We start from the raw sequence: 23,652 nt of genomic DNA, 5'->3' as shown, positions 1-23,652 counted from the left end.
TCATTTCATGTAATACTAGTTCATTAAGAGTGACATATATGAAGGCATTCGCAACATCAAGTTGATGAGCTAACCAATCACTAGAAGCAGCTAGGGCTAGAGGAAGAACAGTACGAATGATTATTGGTTTCACAAAAAGGACTATTTTTGCCAATATATTTTACCAGTGGGTTTGTTATTAGTAACAAACAAGTAAAAAAAGCAACTTAAACTAGAGAACAATATGCATCAAATTTATCAGCTTGTATACTAAGTTCTAACTGCTAACTTTATGTACAGATGACAAAGGATACCTACTCATTGAAAGTTAAAGAAAAATACAATCAAGAAAGATATTCATTAAAAAGTGTACACCTAGCAAACTCTTTTCACAAATGATGGGCGTGACAGGAAGACAAGAGAAGCAGATGCTACACATTAGCAGCCCAATCACCACTCATTCTAACTCTTAGAGTAAGAAAAATGAGTATGATTGTCCCCACGCTCGACCTGGAAAAGGAAGAGACTTTAGTCAATTGCTAGCTATATAGAAGCTATAACTATAGCAACTGAAGCCAAAAGAAATATGTATATTATGGATCAAAGGAGGTCATGTAGCTAAAGTTGCATGAATATCTACAACATACTCACACTTAATTTGAAAAGAATGTCGCTGCAAATTAGCCAAAATGTAGTAGGGATGGATAAGTTATATTAACAAGACTGTCGATATAACGACCTTTTTTATATATAAAGAAGTCTTCCCTTATTTCTTTTTAGGCTCCATTTATTCTCAGAGGCATATTTGTTTCCTCCAAGAAGACAGACAACAACCAGAAAGAATCAACATTTTTTTAATAAGGGAACAGAATGAACTAACGTTTCTAATCACATGCCTAATTTCCAATTAACTCATCCTTGCAGATACTTACAATTATACTTCTGTGCCCCATAGCCATACCATTTATGTTTTCTTTCAAGAATGTTTATCCATTACAATGAATCTTCAGTAGAGACGGTGATGAGCACCTAATCTGTATTGATTCTTTTTGATGTCCAGATGACTTTTCTCATCCATATTTTCTTTCACAAATAGATAAATAAGTAATCAATGGATGTTCTCAGCATTTTTCCAAGTAGAGTCATCTCTAGAGATTAGCCTATCAACTTATGACTATAGGGAAAAATAGAAGAGAACACTTCGTAGAGTAGACGACCTCTTAACATCTGCATTCAACTAAATCAATGCAATTAGGAACCTATTGATTAATGACTATTCCTCCTTTGGAGTAGGCTACTTTATTTCATGGTTAGCAAACCAGTATATAATCCTCCTTCCTAAACTTTTTTTTTGATAATGGTAACAGGAGGTCTCCCTTCCTAAACTTCTCAACTGAAGAAACAAATAAATCATCCCCCTTTATCATACCCTTCCCCCCCCCCCCCCCCCCCGGGTCATTAAGCTGTCTAAACACCGTAAGTCAAGATCTAATGACCAAATAACGCCTCCACCCTGCCAAACCCCAGAATAAAAGCAACCCTGCCTCTTTGTAATAAACAACAGCCTTTTAACCTTATCATCAGAGAGCATAGAACTTGAAAGTTCCATTTGTTCATGGAGAAACCATGTTACAGTCTTAACCCTGTGCGCACCCGAAGGGTAGCGGCTGCAGGTTCCCATGTCATCAAAAAAAAAAAATGTTACAGTCTATCATTTATAGGCAGTTGTAGCCGACAATTTTTAAATCAAGGGATGACAAGCAATGCAAATCCACAGTTTTCAAAACCATTAGCTTGGTCAAGTATTTCTGCCCTCAATAATTACGGTTGGGTGCAATACTTGTTCCATATTCATTCATGCAGATGTGTGCACAGGACAACTCATTATCACCATCTATTTCCTGGAATTCGTATTAAAATTTAGATGATTTACATCCACAAACTGCATCGACTTAACAGCTCACGAGAAATGAATATAACTTTAAAAATAAATGTAATGCTTTTAGCACCAAAAAGGAAAGAAGCATAACATGAAAAGAACGGTTTCAGGGATCAAACTTACAGGAATGAGAAAAGGAGAACAACTCTTCTTGAATTAAAAGATGCAGAGCGCTTATATTTTCTCAATCTGTTGCTAGGTGTATCGTATACCTTCTCGGTCAAACATTTATCTGCCATATGAAACAAGAAACACTTGTGAACATTTTATCTCATTGTACAACTTAAGCTCAATATGTACAATGGGTAGCTCCAAGGTTTAAGGTTGAAATCAGAGATAAATCTGGTCTGATATGAGGTAAGGAACCTTTTTCAGTTAACTGGAAAGTTATTAAACCTTGACTTGCACTTTTATTACAAGGACACTATCAACAACTCAACTCAATAGAAGATAGGATGGCCACCGAGAACTACTGATGCTGAATAATCAAAGCAGTTGCAACTTGCAAAGGCTAACTTTAGTATCAAGTATATTTGATAATTTTCTTTTCATCAGTAAGTATATATGATAATATACCATGCTAAAACATATATTTTGACTAATAGCCTATAAATGACTAGTTGTTGGTCTAGGAACAGCATCAAGCATTCTCATCTGTAGAGAACTCTTCAGGAAATAAAAAGAACTGATTTATGGGGCACCTTCATGCACGTGGTAAGCCGATTATATTTCACATTTGAGCTATTGAACTTGTAATGTAATTAATTGGGTGAACAAGATTTTACAGGGTTTCTCCTATACAACTGCAAAAAGAACTTTAGCAACTGGATTTCAAAGTATGCACTAGTAACCCTCTCGCAACCCAGTTGATAAAACAGGAAAGGGCAAAAAGCAGGCGTTTGACTACAGATTTGGGAGTAGGTTAATGTGGCAAGTTTCAGCTTTCACATCACTCGAGGAATATCATTGACACTATAACATAGCGCAGTTACGTGTCATTATGTACTTCATGTTGCCATTCATGCTATTATTATGAAAAATAATAAAAGAGGCTTGAAGTTGGAAACTGAAGAAGAGTCAATCACAGGAGTTATCCACGAGTATCCAGTAAAGCTATTTATGGAGAATGCACTAATTCTTGGAGAATTCTTCTACTTTCTCAACCAGCATGTGTATATATTCATGAGAATTAGATACTGTTACATGTCTCAGTTATTTCACCAAATAGCAACCAGATCTGTCATCCTTCCCTGAAGAAATAGTTTTTGTGTTTTGAGTATTTCTGAACCATTAGTCAAATATATATATATATATATACTCCCTCCGTTTCAATTTATATGAACCCATTTGACTGGGCACGACATTTAAGAAAGAGAGAAGACTTTTGAAACTTGTGGTTCAAAATAAGCCTTGAAAATTTGTGTGGCTATAAATCATTCATAAAGTGAATTTGTTTCCAAATTAGGAAAGAGGTCATTCATTTTGGCACGGACTAAAAAGGAAATAGGTTCAAACAAATTGAAACAGAGGGAGTATGAAGATCCTCTGGCAGGATTCAAGCTCCATAAAAGCATCCGATTGAGTTTAGTAAATTTGATGAAATGTATTTCAGAACATGATAAAGAAAACTACTGAGTAAAAAGAACAGGTATCATCAAAAAGAAAATTCATTTAGGAAATGAATATCAGAGTGATTGCAGAACAGTGTCTACCTTTCCAAGCAAATTTGGGCAGCTCAAAGCTGTTATTCATCAGGAGTTGCATGAACTTTCCTCCCATCAGTGATGAAATTTCTCTCTGAAACATCCTCTGAAATACCATCAATTTGTTGATGTTCAGCATTACATTGACAAAATCTTAATTAGAGAACAAAATGATACCAAAATAGGAAAAAGCACAGCAAGAAAGAACCCTATAGAAATGCAAAATTTAACGTCCTCCCATGTGATGATGTTAAAATTGTAAAATTCATAAAAGGCACTTACAGATATGCAATCATCCGTCTTAACGTTCCCACTCATTTCCTCAGTGGATTTAGGTTCCTCAAATTTTGATTTCTCAATATCTATGGCCAAACAATATGAGCCATAACCATCTGCGCTATCATTCTTCAGGTTGGCATGGTTTCCGCCATTTGATTGGGCGTCCATTGAAATTGGAGTCTTCACAAGATTTAGGTTTGATAGGTTCACCATATCTAAATGTGATTCACACAAAGGGACTGTGGTAGCTTCGTCAGGTAATTCAACAGCATTCAGGGAACCTTGGCTTTGCTGAAATAGAAATAATTAATGTAACTTCACAAATAAAAGAATTTGAAAAGATAGTTATGTATAGAAAAGCACATATGATGATGAACTATCACACCAAATAAGTACTCATTATTCGGGAAAAAGAGATTGGGTAAAAAAATTGTAAATAGATAATTTTGGTGATTAGGAAAGCACACATAGAAAAATAGCAGAAACATAAGAAATATTACCTATTTCCAAAAGGAAGATAATAGCACGTACAATAAGGTAGCAATAACAAGACACATTCTCCTTTGAGTCTTTCTCCATTAACTAATATAACAGGGTACTTGTTGTTGTTTGGACAAGGGACTTTATAACATGATATCTTAGTACTAAAAGGTTTAAGCCGCATGTAAGACAGGACAATTTATCCTTGGCACATTAAAAAGTTTACCTTAAGGTTGATTCAGTTCAAGTCGTTACGAGAAAATGTGACAGCAAACATCATAGTTATAAATGATACGAAAACAAGGTCATCATATTAACTCCCTAAAGCAGAAATGATACACTTTCAATTGTTATGCAAAACCTAGATGTGATCTTAAGAATTGAACCATCACCAAGAGGCCTTCAATTGCGGTTATAAATCAACTCTATAATATTTTTATTAACTTGACTTCCAACACCGATAAGAAACAAAATGGGCATTCTATGTTCGACTAGAAAACATGGGGAATTACTTAGCAGACGGTTCTTGTTAAGAAACAGACAGCTATGGTAGATAAGTCTGCTGCTGCCCTTGTTCATCTCTTAGAATGAAAATCCAAAGTTAAAGACAAAACAAATAAAATCTTTCACGCCAAATCAGCGGATTTGCCAATCAAATGTTTGGTTCAGTGGTCCCTACTTTCAGCAATGACAAAAGCATCACAATGTAGGACTTGCATTTTAGCTTCATCGCCAGTTGGCATTAAATGGTGACAGAATATAAAACAAAACAAATAGACTGCACAAAAGAAGTATACCTAGAGATAGGACCAAGAATTTTAACTTTTTTCAAAACTCAATTGGTGCAAGAAAACCATCCAAGCCTAGATAAAATACTGAAAGCTGAATAATCTCAGATAGTGTCCAAAGAGTTTTAATGTTTAATGTAGTCTAGCGAACAGTAACTGGCGTCAACTTATGACCACCACTTTCCTGATGAAACAAGAGAAAAAATAAAAGAAATGAAAGCAGTATCTCTTTCTGAATGGAAAATAAAACCTCCTTTAAAGACATTTACTCTAAAAATGCAATTGCACAACATTTATGAGTTAACTACCAACACTTCCTCCATTAATAAACTTTCATATCTCCAACTGTATCTCAATAACTCTATTTAGAAATAAATAAAATATGCCACCAAAGTGAAGAAATTTTTTTGGCACTACATGCACATAGAACTTAAAATTCATAAAATGCATTGAATTGAACTCCGTCTAACTTATTGAATAACAGGTTGAATGAATTACAGCGCGAAATTCCAACAGAAAAATAAATAAGTATCTGAATCACGAAACAATGAAAACATCGAAATGCAGCTTAATCTACACAAAAGAACAAAAATAAAAAGCTCAAAAGAGAACATCAAATTGTCACATTACTATTGCAGTAGTTGCAAATATTCTTATCTTCATAAGTCAGAAATGACAGGTATAAGCATCAAACCCACTGTACATTCAAGGGCCACAATGAACTTAGCTTTCACATTGACAAGTAGATTAATTGCATCAGGGAAAGCAAAATTCCTTATAAAAATCAAAAAATGAAACGTACCACAGAACAAGGACAGAATACAAAGCAGCTTACATCACATAGGGTAAAAAGAAGAAATTGACTCAAATATCGCAACATTTATCACTGTTTGAGAAAGTCTTATCTTCATAATTTTTACAGAAATGACAGTAAATTGTGAACTCAGACTACACATTTCCAACAGATAAATTGCATCAAAATCCGAACACCAGAAAACAACAGCACAATGCAGCCTACATTACTGGGAAAAAAAAAAAACTGAATTGATTCAAATAATTGAGTACTATTTAAGAAAACACAATTGACTCAAATACCGCAACCGTCGTCACTGTTTGAGAAAGTCATATCTTCATAATTTCTACAGAAAAAAAAAAATTAAACAGAAATGAAAGTTAACTGTCCGTAAATGCACTCAGATTACAGATTTCAAACAAATAAATTGCACAATGCAGGCTACATTACTGAAAAAGAAAAAAGAAAAACTGAATTGATTCGAATAAGACATAGCGTACTGTTTAAGAAAAGTGAATTGATTCGAATAACGCATTATATATCTTTCCTCACCTCTTGGCTCGAATTGACCGCCATTGTTACAAAACCAAAACGCAGATTTGAGAGTGTTCTCTATTTCCTCAACTGCATTATAATGTGGTGTGCGTGTGTATAAATCCAGAGAGAGTGGAGGTGGGGGTGGGGGTGGAATGTGGAACGTTACATAGAAAAAGGGACGGGGGGGGGGGGGGTATGTCTAAGAAGTAGAGGGTGCGTGGGGTGGGGGTTTGATATGCCAGGAAAGCTCCTGGACACGGCATTGATGATCACGACAAACATCTTTTTCCTGATTTAGACTTGGACTAAATTGACCTTCTCACCTCCTTTAATCACATTTGTGTATATATTTTCTTTTCATGCACACCCTTAAGAAATTATTTACACCTAAAAAATTTAAAGTATTTTTACCAATTTATCCCTAATTAATGCTTAGAAAAAGAAAAGTTATTTAATGATTCTTGATAATAAATAAGGTTAAGTTTAGAAGAATAGAATTAATTTCTTCTTGAAATCCTAAAGTGACACTTATTTTGGAACAAAATAAAAAACCTAAAAGGACACTTATTTTGGAATGAAGGGAGTATCTTTTAAAAATATAGAGACAATGACAGAAATGGTCTCTTATGTTTGAGAGTAGGTTTAAAATAATCTCTTAAGTATGCACTTATCATTTTTTATTCTTTAAGTTTGATAAAATTTAACAATTTTAGTCTCCATAAAATATTAACCAAACTATGTATGTTAGCTTTGACGAAAAAAAAGATTTAACTATAAACACCAAGAAAGTTTAATCAAATCCTACGATATGCAACACAAAAAGCTACACTACATACTAAACGATATTAAAAGAAATAACATAAACTACGCTTCAAAAAGTTACATCAGACTCTTGAAATAAATTAAAAATATCAAAAACTACAAAAATTGTATCTCTAAATTGAATTCTCGTTGATTTTTTTGTCCCATAGTTTTCGTCAAAATTAACAAAGTGTTTGATTAAATATTTGACGGGGATTAAAAGTGTTAACTTTTGAAAAACTTAAGGACCAAAACTGTAAGGTGCATACATAAGGGACTATCTGAAACCTACCTTCAAACATGTGGAAACATTTTTATCATTTTCTCTAAATACTTTCCATCCTTTTAAATGACTTTTTAATCCTTTGAAAAATAGTTCAAACTAAGTGACATTTTTAATTAAGAAAATATTATTTTTTTGTTCCTAACTTAACTTTGTCATAATAAATTATAGAGTCAATCCCACTTTACCCTCCTAACATTTAAGGGTTGGGAAACGATATCCCCTCTACATATTAAATGGGAACGATAACTCCCTTATATAATAGTTTCTGACGAGAATTTTCTTTTTTTGAATAAAGATTTTTTTTTTCTTTCGAGAATTAAAATACAAAAATATATAACTCTTATTATTGTCTCATTCACCTATTCCGTTGAAAATAATATACTTATCTTTTAGGATATAACAACTATTTGGAATAATTTGTTAATAAATTTCAAGTTAGGAGTTAGTATTTTCTTAAGGGGTGTGATAAAGGCTAAGTGAACACTTGTTTTGAAACCGGAGGGAGTAATTTAATTTTATAATTTTCATTTCACTATTAATAAGATGATTTATAGTCATATCTTATAATATATATTTTAGACCACAAATTTAATCTAGTCAAAGTTTTCATATCAGTTGGGACAGAAAATAGAATTTTACCAAAATTTGTAATTTGATATAAAAATCACACGTTGAATGAGATTTATATATGTCATAAATAGAAGTATCAAATGGTCTGAAAGATGTCCGATATATGTCCTAAATAACTTAGCTCTTGAAGAGAAAACCAACAATTTTTCAAAATTTAATTCATACAATCTTTTTTCAAAAATTCTAAAACTTCAAACACCAATTATATCCAACCAATTAAAATTGGGGAAGAAAAATATTGATAGAACATTTGTTATTAACATGTGGTATGAAAAATTATTGATAAAACGAATGACGCATAGGTTGAAATTTATTAACAAATTATTTCAAGTAGTTGTTATATCCTAAAAGATAAGTATATTATTCTCAACGGAATAGGTGAATGGGAATTAAAATAATAAGAGTTATCTATTTTTGTAATTTAATTCTAGAAATAAAATAAAAAATCTCACTGAAAAATATAACATAAGGTGGTTATTGTTCCTATTCAATATGTGGAGGGGGTACTTTCCCCAACCCTTAAATGTTAGAGGGTAAAGTGGGATTGACTCTAAATTATATGACCAAATTTTTAAAATTTCTTTGAATTATTGTTTACATTTCATAGGAGAATAGGAGTAGTATATTAAAGAGGAGTACTTTCCAAGATTTTAAAAAAAGAGAGTATGTCGTAGTCAAATAACCCCTTTAATTAATGCAATTAATTAACTAAATGTATAAATATGTGTTACACCCTAAAAAGTCATTAAAAAGAGTTGGAATGAGTAAATACACATCATTATTCATAATAGATGAAATTCTATAACCTACAAAATGAGACAGATAATATGCAAAAACAAATTAAAATATAATTATAGTATTGATTTTTTTTACACACTACCAGTATATTCAAATTAAATCTGTTCATATTAAGTTATTTGTAGCATGGGGTGTTATTATTTACATGTCTATTTTTTTGCCTCCCCTCCCTCACCACCCCACCCCCCAAGTTGGAGTTTGGTGCAGTATTAATTATAATTCTACAAAAATAAAAATAAAAAGATAGAATATAAATACTTCTAGTTTTTATATGCATTATTGGAGGGAGTATTCTCCAAAAGAGAAAACAACCAAGTCTATAATGGTTCGTGTTGGTTTGCTGTTCGCCCAATGTAAGCTCAATATAAATTTGAAATTTTCAATTTGATTAGACTGTATTGTTGTGAAATACGTAGACAATAACCTAAATTTTGTTACTGAAAATTTGAAGCTAATTTGCTTTCATAGTTTAGCAATTGAAGTTGCGGGACATGCTGTTCTGTTTAATTAACTAGTTAATGACGTGTATAATATATGCCAATGTATAAGAGACAAATATTGTACTTAAAAAAAAATAGAGAAACAAAAAGATAAAATAACTATGATAGGAGGATACAGCAAACAAAGGAGAAATAACTGAAACCTTTAGTGTAATAAACATCTTCACTATTTCCTTTTTTCGTGATCACTATAATTAGGAAGAAGTTTATGATAAATTTTACAAGTCTTGCATCAATCCAAAATTACTTTCTTTTAAATAATACTCCATATTGTTCAATTATCATGACACTCTTTTCATGTTTTGGGACATTTGAAATAATTTGACATCATTGTGTGTGCGCGAAAAAATCACAAAATGTTTACAAACATTATTTTACTATGAATTCATAATTTCAACCGAAGCCACATAGATGGAAGGTGATTCATTCGTCGAAAAATTATATTGTGTAGGCAGGAAATTATTCTACATATATAGGTCAAAATTTATTTTTATAAATAGATATTAAATCTAAAATATTCTTAGCGAAATTCTTAACTTTGTTTACCCCGAAATTGGGAAACCAATTGAATTTGTATGCAGGTATATGATATGTACTTGGATCTTGATATATATATATTTGATAGCGGAAAATAAGCGTGTGAGTATTTGGTAATAAAACGACTAGTAACGGTGATTTGCTTAATTTGCTACGGACGTGAACGTTTAGAAGCCATGTTGAATACTTAATGGAAGAAACACAACGTAAATGGAAACAAACGGCCTCGGCCGGATCAGATATTGAGAGAGAGATTGAATATATGAGCTCTTCTATTATAAATGTTCTTGGAAGGTAAAAGATGCCAACCCTTACAAAGGAGGGGGATGTGCTCTATTTATAGTGTGACCTCCATGGGTCTCATATGATGTGAACTAATAAAATAATAGCAACAAGGACAGCTCTGCACGGATTTGGTGGGATTAGACTGACGGCGCCGTCTGACACACGCATGGTGGGTAGTTGACCAGGACAGGACGTTACTGGCGCGTGACCCGCGTGCAACGGCCACACGGACCAACGACTACTCGGACCAACGGCCACACGGACCAACGGCTACTCGGACCAACGGCCACACGGACCAACGGCTACTCGAACCAACAGCCGTACGGACCAACGACTATACGGACCAACGGCCACGAATGCTCGGGTCACCGGGCTTGGTCGTTCCAATGACGAAGAAGGCAGATCAGTCGGTCCCCTCGCTCCACCGGTTTGCCTCGCATCCGGTTTTTACCGTATACAGATAGCCCCACACTTCCCGGATCTCCGATCTATCGGAGTAACGGGGAGTGGATAACTTCCGAAACCGGTGGCCCTGTCAGCTCGTCGTTACCTTCTTATTTCTTCGTTTTGAATGTTTGTCATTATTTTGGTCGTGATCGTTGGTCCGTTTTTAGGACAGGTCGACTCATAGTCGTTAATTCACCGTGCCCGTGGGACTTATCTGATGCTTCATAAGTTCAGATGTCTCCTAATTACGATAGGCATTTTCTTCAGGGTCGGTATTTTTTCAACCTTGGCAAAGTTTTTGATGTAGCAGTCCCCGTTTTGGGGGAATTTGCTGAGCTTTGGCTTGGGTCATTGTGACCTTGTCGCCTTTATCGAATTTCGGGCACAATCCTCGATATAGAGTATGTGAGTGGGGCAGTGCCGAAATACGGCGGTTACCATCGGGGCGAAGTCCTTTTAACAGAAAGACACCCAAGATTTTGTTATACCAGCTTTTGGTAACTTTGCGTTTGCAAAATGCTTGTACATATGAGAATTTTGATTCTTCCTTCCTTAGCCGTAGTAAATGAAAAATGGGACACGATTCATTATGATCGTTTGGTCCTTACATCGGAGGTTGTGGCCGGTGGCCGGGCCTTAGTTTTGCCGTAGCAAATGTTGAATGGGACACGATTCATTATGATCGTTTGGTCCTTACATCGGAGGCTATGGTCAGTGGCCGGGCCTTAGTTTTGCCGTAGCAAATGTTGAATGGGACACGATTCATTATGATCGTTTGGTCCTTACATCGGAGGCTATGGCCGGTGGCCGGGCCTTAGTTTTGCCGTAGCAAATGTTGAATGGGACACGATTCATTATGATCGTCTGGTCCTTACATCGGAGGCTATGGCCGGTGGCCGGGCCTTAGTTTTGCCGTAGCAAATGTTGAATGGGACACGATTCATTATGATCGTTTGGTCCTTACATCGGAGGCTAATGTAGAAGGTCCGGTCTTGATTTGTTGAGCTCCTCCGTTTTCCATTAATCGGGGTACACCTCGACGTGGGTATAAGTCCCCTAGTGCTTATCCGAGCTGCAAGATCAGGCGAGCGCTATCAAGCCCCCACTCGTAGGTCGTGACCCCGAGTTCCCGGCCGTTTGTCCTTATTTTTGTTAAGTAACACGTTGTACTTGTTGCCTCATTAAAAACCTTGTCGAAAAACCCATTTTGGGACAAAACCGTACTAAGGAAAAGAGTGCAACACGCGTTTTCAGACCTAGATCCTAACTTTATCCGGTACTTGACTTCCTGCAAAAAGAAAAAGGTTAAACATGAGGTGTCCATACCTTAGCAGTAATATCCCTTCAAATGAGTCACGTTCCGGTTGTTGCACAATCGCTGCCCGTCCACGGATTCCAGCTGACACGATCCTTTGCCCGTTACCTCGGTTATCTTGTACGGTCTTTCCAGGTCGGACCCAGTTTTCCTCCGTTGGGATTCTTGGTGCTCAAGGTATCTTTTCGAAGCACCAAGTCCCCAACTTAGCAATGTCAAAAATTGGCTCTCCGATTGTAGTACCTTTCCATTCTCTGCTTCTGGGTTGCAATGCGGACCAACGCGTTTTCGCGAAGTTCATCCGTGAGATCGAGTTTCACAGCCGTGGCCTCCTCGTTTGACGCCTCGGTGGTATACCTGAACCGGGGACTCGGTCCGTTTATCACCCCCGCCCGGAGAAATGACTCGGGCCATCCCTTGATTTTTTCGACCTGAAGCTTGGTTTTCGAGAGTATGGCCGATACCTTTCCCTCGATGGTCCGGCCTCCGGTTCGTAATTCTTTCGTGATCTCTCCGAGCTTTTGTTCATTTTTACGGGCCCCGGGGGAAGCTCGAGTTGGTCATCCTCTATCCGAATTTTTGACTCGTATCGGTTATGGACATCCGCCCAGGTCACAGCCTCGTATTCCAGCAAGCTTTCCTTTAATTTGAATGAAGTCGTCGAGCTCTGAACATTGAGCCCCTTTGTGAAAGCTTGTGCGGCCCATTCCTCCGGAACCGGGGGGAGCTCCATTCGTTCCCTTTGGAACCGGTTGACAAATTCACGCAATAGCTCCTTGTCTCTTTGGGCTATATGGAAAATATCCGCCTTTTGAGCCTGCACCTTTTTGGCTCCGGCGTGTGCTTTCATGAAGGCATCGGCGAGCATTTCGAAAGAAGTGATTGAATGCTCGGGCAGATGATCGTACCAAGTCAATGCTCCTTTTGACAGAGTTTCCCCGAACTTTTTCAGCAACACGGATTCGATTTCATCATCTTCCATATCATTGCCTTTTATAGCACAGGCGTATGAGGTCACGTATTCGTGAGGGTCCGTTGTGCCGTCATATTTTTGGATATCCGGCATTTTGAACCTCTTCAGGATCAATTTCGGAGCTGCACTCGGAGGAAAAGGCCTTTGGATGTACCTCTTTGAATCCGGCCCTTTCAAGATAGGCGGAGCCCCCGGGATTTGATCCACCCGAGAGTTGTATGTCTCCACCCTTTTTTCGGTCGAGTCCACCCGCTTCGCCAACGTTTCGAGCATTCTCAGAACCTCGGTGGATGGACCAGCTCCGGAGTCATTGCTTTCAACCATTCGTGCCTCATCTCTTCTGGGTTCAGCAACACTCTTCGCCTTTTCCGGGGTCGTTTTACCTCCTCCGTTCTGCAGCTGGGCTATTGCGATTCCCTGTTCGGCAATCGCCGCTCTCTGTTCCTGCAACATTTCAAAAATTAAACCCAAGTCAATATTATCATTCGGGGTATCCGGTTCTTTCCGGACTTGTGTCCCGGACAAAGTAATTGAATTGTTAGTATTTAAAGGGTCAGTGGGGTTTGGCAATCCTCGTGGCCCGCTGCCTTCATTTTCGGCCACGATCTCGTTGTTGTTGACGTGACCAGATTGCCCACTGTTAGCCATTTGGTCCGTTTTTTCTGGGACGGACAGCAGATGTTTCTGATTTTGATGGGTAAGATAGAGATCAAGATCAAAGACCACTATTATCCTAGCCCCACGGTGGGCGCCAAACTGTTTACCCCGAAATTGGGAAACCAATTGAATTTGTACGCAGGTATATGATATGTACTTGGATCTTGATATATATATATTTGATAGCGGAAAATAAGTGTGTGAGTATTTGGTAATAAAACGACTAGTAACAGTGATTTGCTTAATTTGCTACGGACGTGAACGTTTAGAAGTCATGTTGAATACTTAATGGAAGAAACACAACGTAAATGGAAACAAACGACCTCGGCCGGATCAGATATTGAGAGAGAGATTGAATATATGAGCTCTTCTATTATAAATGTTCTTGGAAGGTAAAAGATGTCAACCCTTACAAAGGAGGAGGATGTGCTCTATTTATAGTGTGACCTCCATGGGTCTCATATGATGTGAACTAATAAAATAATAGCAACAAGGACAGCTCTGCACGGATTTGGTGGGATTAGACTGACGGCGCCGTCTGACACACGCATGGTGGGTAGTTGACCAGGACAGGACGTTACTGGCGCGTGACCCGCGTGCAACGGCCACACGGACCAACGACTACTCGGACCAACGGCTACTCGGACCAACGGCCACACGGACCAACGGCTACTCGAACCAACAGCCGTACGGACCAACGACTATACGGACCAACGGCCACGAATGCTCGGGTCACCGGGCTTGGTCGTTCCAATGACGAAGAAGGCAGATCAGTCGGTCCCCTCGCTCCACCGGTTTGCCTCGCATCCGGTTTTTACCGTATACAAACTTAGCACTAATTTCAAAAGTAAAGTTACTTTAATGCTAATTAAGAATTTTAAAAGTCAAATTTAACTAACCGATTCAAACTCTGGATTCGTTTATGATACAAAGGCCATCAAAGGAAAAATCTAGAATAGAAAAGGAAGAGGAAGAGGCCAATTTGGAGGACAAGGATGGGGAGGATGAATCCTGGGTGGGGGCAAGGTAAGTAGGTAGTACAAGATTTGTCTGGTAGTCAATTTGATATATACAAGTTGCTTATGAGTTGTAAATAAGTATGAACAACTCCTTGAGTTTATTAGTTGCATATATTCTGCTGGAATGGGAAAGAGACAGTAGAGACAATACTATCAAATCAAATTTTCTGGTGCCTTATGGGCAACTCACGGGTTTGTCTACTGTTCCAAGTCTTTTAAGTCTCTGCTAAATCCTGCATGTGACTTAAGTGACTGAGGGTGTGTTTGGTACGAAGGAAAACGTCTTCATGGAATTTCATGGAAAATAACTACTCCCTCGGTCTCAATTTATGTGGCACTTTTTGCTTTTCGAGAGTCATTTTAATTAAGCTTTGAAGCTAAATTGGATTAGATTAACTTGATATGTTTGAAAACTACATGAAAAGTACAATATGTTTGCAATTTTTCTCATATTAATTTGGTGAAAAAATACACCTTAAAATGATAGTCAAAGTTCATGCAATTTGAATCTAGGAAAGCGAAAAGTGCGATATAAATTGGGACAGAGTGAGTACTACAATTTCTTACTTCCTCCGCTTTAAATTATTTGTCATGATTTCTAAAAATAGTTGTCTCAAAATATTTATCATTTTAAAAGTTCAAGATAAAAATAATTTTTTTTTTCCATTTCACCCTTAGTAGTTATTGTTCTTGAAAACTACAAACACCTCAATTACGGGTGATGTTATGATTGTTCAAATATCAATGAAGGGTAAAATAGTTAAAAATCCCTCCTAATTAATGTTTCTTAAGGGGCGAGTAAAAGAGAATCATGACAAATAACATAAAACGGAGGGAATACTTATTTCTAGTGTTTAATAAGTAAGCAAAAAAAATATAACTCAAGAGCATTTGTATTTAATCTAGCAAAACATTAGGGGTCGTTTGGTACAAGGTATTCGCTGGGATATCCCAGCACTAACTGTGGGATTAATTTTATATTATGTTTGGTAGAAGGTATAAATTTATCCTGGAATAAATTTATACCTTATACCAAATAAAGTACAAAGTGCATCTCAAACTTAAAAATGAGATATCCCATCTTATTCTATTAGTTTTGGGATTATTTTATCGCATCTCCTAGATGGGATAAATTAGTTCCAAGAGATGGGATAAATTAATCCCAGGATTATAATCCTGAGATAATTCTGTCTACGTACCAAATGATCACTATGTGTGTGGATATTATATGGGTAGGATGGTGTGGGAAGTGGGGGCTTGGGGGTGGGATAAACAAAGGGTTTGGGGGCGTTGCGTGGGTAGAGAGGACATAATAAATTTGAAAAAAAAAATTATTCTTCTATAAAAAAATAGTCAACATGAAAAAATTGAAAAATATTTTGGTCCACCTTAGGTTTCTCTCTTCGGTTCCGATGAAAGGACTCCCAAATGGTCCACATGGTAAAAATATTTCACGCGAGTCGTTGAAAATGGTACGTCCCTCTGGACATGACAATCAATTATGGTTTTTGGACTTTTTCTATGCATAGTATGCCAATTTTATTTTAATGTTTTTAGACCTGGCAGGAAATATTTGTTAAAACCAGCCTAAAGTTGAGAATCTTGGGAATGTATCTATATAGTTTTCAGCTCTCTATTGTACTCATATCAAAATTGTTTTATCACAACCCCTTACATTATAAAGTGGTCAAAAGACAATCAAATTTAGGAATTCTAGAAAAATGAAATAAGACTCCAAGAGCAGAAAATGAGAGAATTTTAGAAAGATATGGTGCTAGTGAAAATGAGGTGAAAATGGAGATTTAATGGGAATATTTTCCTCGTCTCATTCAACTTCTATTTTGTTGTTCCAAAGTCATTAAATTTATTTTATGTAACATAAAATCAATTAAATTTGCCTCTCAAAATGTCATAAAACTATTTTGTAAAACAAAAAATAATTTAACATCGAAAGTCATTCAACTTTACTTAAGTATCATATAAAATGTTTGTTTTGTTTCCTTCTAATGATTTTTTGTGATACTTAGACTAAGTTGGGTGATTTTTATTATAACAATAGTTTAATGACTTTCGTGATATTGAGGTAATGTTTGAGTGTTTTTTTCATTGCAAAATATAGTTTAAAAACTTTAGCCAGTAAAATCAAAGTTGAGTGATCAATGATCATCCATTAAATTAACCTCATTGAAGGCAATGAGATAAAGTGGTTGAGGAGGGAGAGTTTTTCTTCCGGTTTTTTTTTTTTTTAGCTGCATTGTTAGTTAGCAAGATGTGGGGCTAATAGGAAGTAAAAAATTTAGTGTGATATAAGTATATAACTATAGTGTGATATAAGTATATAACTACTCACCCCATGGAAATTTGTTTCAACTAATTGATACAGCTATTTATTGAACTTTTTGATACCAAATCAAACGCACGAAAGGTACTAGCTTTTGTACGAGTGATTTTCAATCCACTTGAAGAATACAGCTGCAACAGAGTTGGGCACAAAACTAAAATGTGGCCCAAAGGAGAAACACAGACCTAATAGGATCAACATCTTGTTACCTCAACCTGTCAAGTGATTATATTCATTTTTCTTTTTGATTTCTTATCGGGGATTTGGTATCATTTTGAGTTCAGATAACTGTGCCTAATAAGTTCATTTTAGGGTGTAAAACGCTCTCAGCCAAATGTGACTTCATTTACCAGGCTCGAATTCGAATTTTTGGATTAAAGATGGAAGAATACTTATCACTCTATCACAACTTCTGATTATACTTTTTTGGTTTAATTATTAAGATGTAGGAATCGTTGTTTTTTGTTTGGATTGTTTAATAAGAGTAGTACAGTTCAATCAATTTCTTTTCGAACAAATTCACATCCCACTATTTATTTATTTTTTTGAAAGATTTATTAAGTATATCATATTTAAGCCTTTTTTTAGAAACGATACAAGTCATTTTTGTAACAATTTGTATTAATAGCAAATATATAGAAGATCCTCTAAATTTGGTTATAAATTTTTTATTTAGATATTTAATCTTGGAGTTCGAATTAATTATACGTATTAATTTGAAATATAAAGTAAATGTACAAACATAACACATAGGTAAGCAAATAGCTTAACAATGTATATTCATTAACTTTTTCGAAATTCATAAGCAAAAGGATCAATAATGATCAATAATGTACATTTCAAATGGTTATAGGTCAATGTGTTCAATCAACTATTAAGACCAAAATCAAAAGGTCATATCTTAAGGACTAAAATTGCAGATTTCCTCTTTCCAGACGCACCCTGAACTTTTTGACCGATACACAATTCGTCAATAATGTTTCTCCAATTGCTAAATTTCCCTTTTATGTTATTGCCAATTTGAATAATTTTTGGGTTTCTCATGTTGAAAATGCCCTAACTTCTCTACTAGAAAACAATGGCCAGAACAAAGATAGCCAGTATTCTTATCTTATTATTTGCCTCTCCATTCTCCTTCCCACCAAACACATCTTTAAATTTGGTCATTTACTTTCCCACTTAGGGTTAAAATCGAAACGTTATTCTAATTGCATAACTATTGCAAACAAAAAGTACTTAAAAACCAAACAGCTAATTAGGCGGACGGTTATAACTGAAAAATACCAATATTAAAAACCGAAAAGGGCCAAATATACCTTTGTACTATTGGAAATGGATCAAATATACCTCTCGTTATACTTTGGGTTCAAATATACCCCTGTTGTTAAACTATGAGATCAAATATACCCCTCCTCCGTTAAAATAATCCAAGTTGTACACCTATCCTACGTGGGACTGCTATTAGAGGAGGTGGATGCCACGTGGCATTACCACCTCATCACCCCTAACCTATTTTACTTTTCTCACTTTCACCACTAAAATTTACTTCTCTTCCACCACTACCATCCTCCTCCACCACCACCACCATTGATACCATTACCTTCATATAATCCTTCAATGGTGACTAAAGCTGAGAGAGAGAGAGCAATAATGGACCTACAATGAAACTCAAATTTTGGGATCATTATCGCAAAATTATTCTTCATCCATTGTTAGTTGAACTCCCTAACCCGAAGAAAAAGCATTAGCTAAATTCAAACAGTTAATTCAAGAAGCTCTTAACAAACACGAATTAACTTCCCCTCCACCTCCGCCGTCGCCGCCGTCAAAGGGGACAGAATCGGAGCCGGTAACAGAGGCAGAACCGGAACCGATAACAGTGGCAGTTGAACTAAGGATTTGGAGAAAACAAAGGAAAAAGTAACTCCACTGGTGCAAAAGGGTTCCTCTCAAAATTCGGTTGAAAGAAAATGAAAAGCACAACGAAAGACTTCTAGCTAGAAAAACTTGAATTCCATTGAACTTGTCTACCACATCTTGGTTTAAATACAAATAGGTAAAAGAATCTAATAATGAATAGTACAAGGTGGTACAACACCGGGTTTGTTTGGTTAGCGGGATGGAATAGACCAAGATATCCCATGAGATTTAGCTGGCTATACCACCTTTTATATGAGATAGCTAATCTTATCATTTTAGTACAAATGGTGGGATAAAATAATCACTGACCTAATTAATATCCATCACTAAATGTGGATTAAAATAATCCCTCATTTTATCCCGGAATTGTTATCCTTATATATCCCACCAACCAAATGACCCCTAAAGCTAAACAAAATAGTAGTAGTAATAAGGATAATGGATACTACATAATAATTTCTTCGGCAATCTATAAAATCCACATGCACATAATTTATGTACATCTATAAACTGTCGTAAGTCACAATTAGTTACTTATACAATCATATATATGCAAATTGGGGGTTGTTCGGCCCAGAGACCCATGGGGGACAATCGTGTTGCCGATATACCGCACAGACGATTTTCACGTGCAGTACCGACGATCTCAACATACTATTAATATCAACATGAACGATCTTAACGTGCACAACTCATATTAAGCACAGACGATCTCCGTGTGCTTATCTCATAACAGTTTCTGAATCACAATTACAATAATCACAATTATAGTCACAATTACAATTACAATCGTGAATAGCATGATATGACAATATCAATAAAGTATGAGTTTTCAGCTAATCATGTCACCCTATATGCATTTAGCTCGAAATTAAGCCCACTTGGTAAATAACTATATGAATTTCTCATTTAGCATAGATTTCCTCTTAGTATGTCAAATAACTAGGTAATTCAAACAATTAAGCACAACTCTTCATGTCACCTAGTGTCTGTATAGGCGCTCGTTGATGTGCCGTAGAATTACGACACATTTGATGCCTTTTGTCGACAAGTTTTACTTGTTTTAAGTGAGTTTGTGTCGTTTTGATGTGTTTTTGTTGTGTTTCAGGTAATTGGTGACCAAAAGGTAAAAACAAGGAAATTGCATCAAAAGTCCAGAAAAGAAAAGAAGTACGGACCGTACATCCCAACCGTACATGGATGCAAGAAATGGAATGCCAAATAATTGAGAATGCTTGATACGGTGGTTTGTACGAACCGTATAATGTTTTATGGGACGTACTTCACACCAGACATTGAAGGCGAAATCACTGAAGTTGACTGAGAAAAGAAATTATGAAGCAAGGTACGGAGTACTTCCTAAGTACGGGCCGTACATTCGGGTGTAAAAGAAGAGATAATTCTGAGTTGATCAACCTTATAAAAAGTTATGGCCCATACTTGGTTCCGCTGGGAGCAATTTTGTCATATGTATTTCCGCATTTTTAGACCTTTATAAATAGTTTGTTTAGGGTTTTGTGGGTCATCTATCATCAGTTTTTATTCCTATACTCCGTAACATTGAATACTCGTTATTGTTGAAGCTTTTGAGGACAAGATTCCATAGTTTTCATCTTCTTTATTCATATTGTAAGCTTTAATGACTTATTTAAGGCTTTGTTTTACATTAAATACCATGAGTAGCTAATTTTCCTACTAAGGTGGACCCAATTGTCACGACCCAACCAGAGGGTCATGACGGGCACCCGGAGCTAACCCACCGGGCACCTCTCATCATACTTCCACAATCATATCTAGGTGAGCCGCATGACCTACTAACATTCTTTATACATCAATAATACCATTTTCAACGGGCTAAGGCACTTTTATATCAACATCAACAACTATACCCATATATATACGAGCCGACAAGGCTATCAAAATGATATACAAAATATGAGCCGACAAGGCAAAGAGACATCTAACTATACATAACTGTCTACGAGCCTCTAGAAAGAGTATGTAACATCATAGAGACGGGACAGGGCCCCGTCATGCCCATATATGTACACAAAAGAATAGTACCAACAACTGCAGCTTCGAATCAAATGGAGCTCCTCTAAGCAGTCTTTGGATAAGTAGCCTAAGGATCAAGTCTGTCTCCCTGTCCACCTACAGGCATGACGCAACATCCACAAACAAAAGGACTTTAGTACGAACAATGTACTGAGTATGTAAGGCATAAGAAATAACGCAATACAAACATAAAGGGTAACATAAGATAGAAGAGCCATGAGATAGGAAAGTCATTTATACCTCTTGAGATGTTCATCATATTTACTTATCCTTTTTCTAATAGAAACCTTCCATACATACGCATACATATATAGTAGTACCATACCCGACCATATAGGTTCGGTGTCACACATATCCGGCCATAGCAAGGCTCAGTGTTGTACATACCCAACTGCAGTGGTGTGCGCGCAATGAATATCATACCCGGCCATACAAGCTCGGTGTTACATAATGGCCATACATATATACATATATTTACACATAGGAGTACATAAGTAGCGTCAACATCATCATCATCAATATATCTTCCTTTAGAGAGCCAACTATCGTAGGATGAGATCAACGATATCATGAGAGTAACAAGACTTATGAGCTTTAGCACTTCTAGAAATGGAGGCGTCATGGAAGACATCATGGAATTTACATATGCGTATATAATAATGAAATCATGCCTTAGGAAAGAAGGGTTAGCCTCACATACCTTCACGTCTTCTTAACTACTTAACGTTCACCTCCAACGCTTGAGAAATCTACATTTAAAAGGATTCATACCAAGGTTAAGCCTTAAAGACACTCTTAAGTTCAAACTAGAATAATTCATGAGCTAGCAAAAATTGGGCAGCATTTCCCCTGTTTTATCTACTTCTACCAAATTCCAAAACAACTCCCAACAACAATGACATTATTAGCAATACCATAATCAAGAGACTTTACTCAAATTAGGCATCATTCAATCCCCAAAACTCCTTCTCGAGATCATTCATAACAACATCGACAACACATCACCATACATACTTACATACAATACTTCCTCAATATCACTAATATCATCCACAACAAGATTATACTCATAGCATGCCAAGAATCACAATTCAAGTTAACCTATAGCTCACAATATCCTTAAATTCATACTTGAACCCTATTATCACCTTTTCTTCCTTCAACCAAATGGTATAACAATCAAATAATCTTAGCCATATGTGAAAGATGTAAAATCTTACCTTAATCCCTGAAGAGCAAGCCTTGGATCAACTTACTCCACTAAGGTGAAGTCTTCAACACCAACACCATAGGAAATCTTGAGTTCTACAAACCCTAGCAAGCTTCTTAGCACTTGAATCTCTTGATTCTCTTAGATTTGGCTTAGATTAGTTTATGGACTTGGAGAGAGGGTTTTGGAGAGCCCTAAGATCTGTTTTGGGGAAATAATGAGCTCAAATGAAGTGAAATGAAATATATAAAGTGTGAGTTAAAATCCCGTCGGGCAATTCTACGCTCACTTTGACGGACCGTCAAAATTCCTACGGTCCGTCAAAATGCTCCGTCAAACTGCCCAGCCAAACATGGCTCACTGTGACTGTTTTACGCTGGGAAAATACCATTTTACGGGCCGCAAAAATTTCTGCGGTCCGTCAAACTAAGGTGAAGTCTTCAACACCAACACCATAGGAAACCCTGATTAAGTGGTGGAAATATAATGGAATAATAATAATAATAATAATAATAATAATAATAATAATAATAATAATAATAATAATAATAATAATAATAATAATAATAACGGTATAATAATAATAGGCAATGACTATAGTTGGATAATGAAAAATGACGATATTGATAGAAAACTAATAATTGTAATAAAATATAAATAAATGTTCTTAAGTTGTCAAAAAATATTAGAAGCGCAAATAAATATTTTGGAAGAAAGGCGGGACAAAATTGGGTGTCAACAACTTGTCCCTCTTTGGCCGGTAATGATGAACGAATTTTCGGGCAAAGACGTGACTTAGTAGCCTATTTTGTCCCGACTAAAAGAATTTGGGAGACTATAAGGATAAAGAAAATTTAAGAGCATTGTGGCCGAACTCCGGTCTCCGAGTTGCCTACATATCTCGAGTTGCACGAGAATCAGGTCGTGTGTAGTTCTGGGAAGCTACGACACCTGCGAATAAGGAGTCACGATTGGTGAAAATCTTTTAAAATATTGTCCCAGTGTCGAATTATAATGACACTGGGTATTATGATTGAGGAAATATATCGAGCTTGAGAATTTTGAACTCGATCATCGAGTTGTCGATGTAGGCAGAATGGCGGAGCGCAGTTTGAGGTAGACCCTTTACCTTTGTTGGGAAGTCTGATTATCCTTCCCAACAAATTGCCCCAGTTCACTGCCGAAGAAATAGTTCCACGTTGCGCTAAAGCTCCTGCGAATCTTAAGCTACATAAAAAGTTAGTAAATAAATATTGAAGGTAAAGCGACGTAAAATAAACACATGAAAATGACACATCTCAAGCGTTAACTTATAAGAATGCGGCCATGTAAGCTGAAATGGTTTAATAAAATGAAGTCTTAGGCAAAAGCTTATGAAAA

At 36.3% G+C, this 23,652-nt stretch overlaps 1 protein-coding gene across 5 annotated transcripts; it reads right to left on the bottom strand.

The window, feature by feature from the left end:
* Positions 1–212: 212 nt before the first annotated feature.
* On the bottom strand, positions 213–6,658 carry LOC132613810 (uncharacterized). Of its 5 annotated transcripts, XM_060328055.1 has the most exons (6): positions 6,514–6,632; positions 6,264–6,307; positions 3,904–4,191; positions 3,631–3,727; positions 2,042–2,150; positions 213–489 (listed from the first exon to the last, which is right to left on the bottom strand). In XM_060328055.1, the coding sequence occupies exons 3-6, from the start codon at positions 4,111–4,113 to the stop codon at positions 411–413; spliced, it is 495 nt and encodes a 164-aa protein (XP_060184038.1). In that variant the 5' UTR covers positions 4,114–4,191; positions 6,264–6,307; positions 6,514–6,632; the 3' UTR covers positions 213–410. The 5 variants fall into 5 exon arrangements, with proteins under 5 accessions (XP_060184038.1, XP_060184036.1, XP_060184040.1 ...); XM_060328053.1 differs by lacking the exon at positions 6,264–6,307 and having other exon boundaries at positions 6,514–6,658; XM_060328057.1 differs by lacking the exons at positions 6,264–6,307; positions 6,514–6,632 and adding an exon at positions 4,893–5,122.
* Positions 6,659–23,652: the final 16,994 nt, after the last annotated feature.

This window comes from Lycium barbarum, chromosome 10 (genome assembly GCF_019175385.1).
Source record: "Lycium barbarum isolate Lr01 chromosome 10, ASM1917538v2, whole genome shotgun sequence".
Taxonomy (NCBI): domain Eukaryota; kingdom Viridiplantae; phylum Streptophyta; class Magnoliopsida; order Solanales; family Solanaceae; genus Lycium; species Lycium barbarum.
Note: the sequence above shows the minus strand (reverse complement) of the source record. Positions and strands in the feature narration are given on the sequence as shown.

What these genes read in the sequence shown, in the direction of transcription:
- LOC132613810 (XM_060328053.1), bottom strand. Translation starts at nt 6,537, where the DNA reads ATGGCGGTCAATTCGAGCCAAGAG. An exon ending in AGACGGATGATTGCATATCT is followed by an intron (nt 3,728 to 3,903) that starts GTAAGTGCCTTT and finishes ATGGTATTTCAG; the next exon opens with AGGATGTTTCAGAGAGAAAT. An exon ending in GTTCTCCTTTTCTCATTCCT is followed by an intron (nt 490 to 2,041) that starts GTAAGTTTGATC and finishes TTCCTTTTCCAG; the next exon opens with GTCGAGCGTGGGGACAATCA.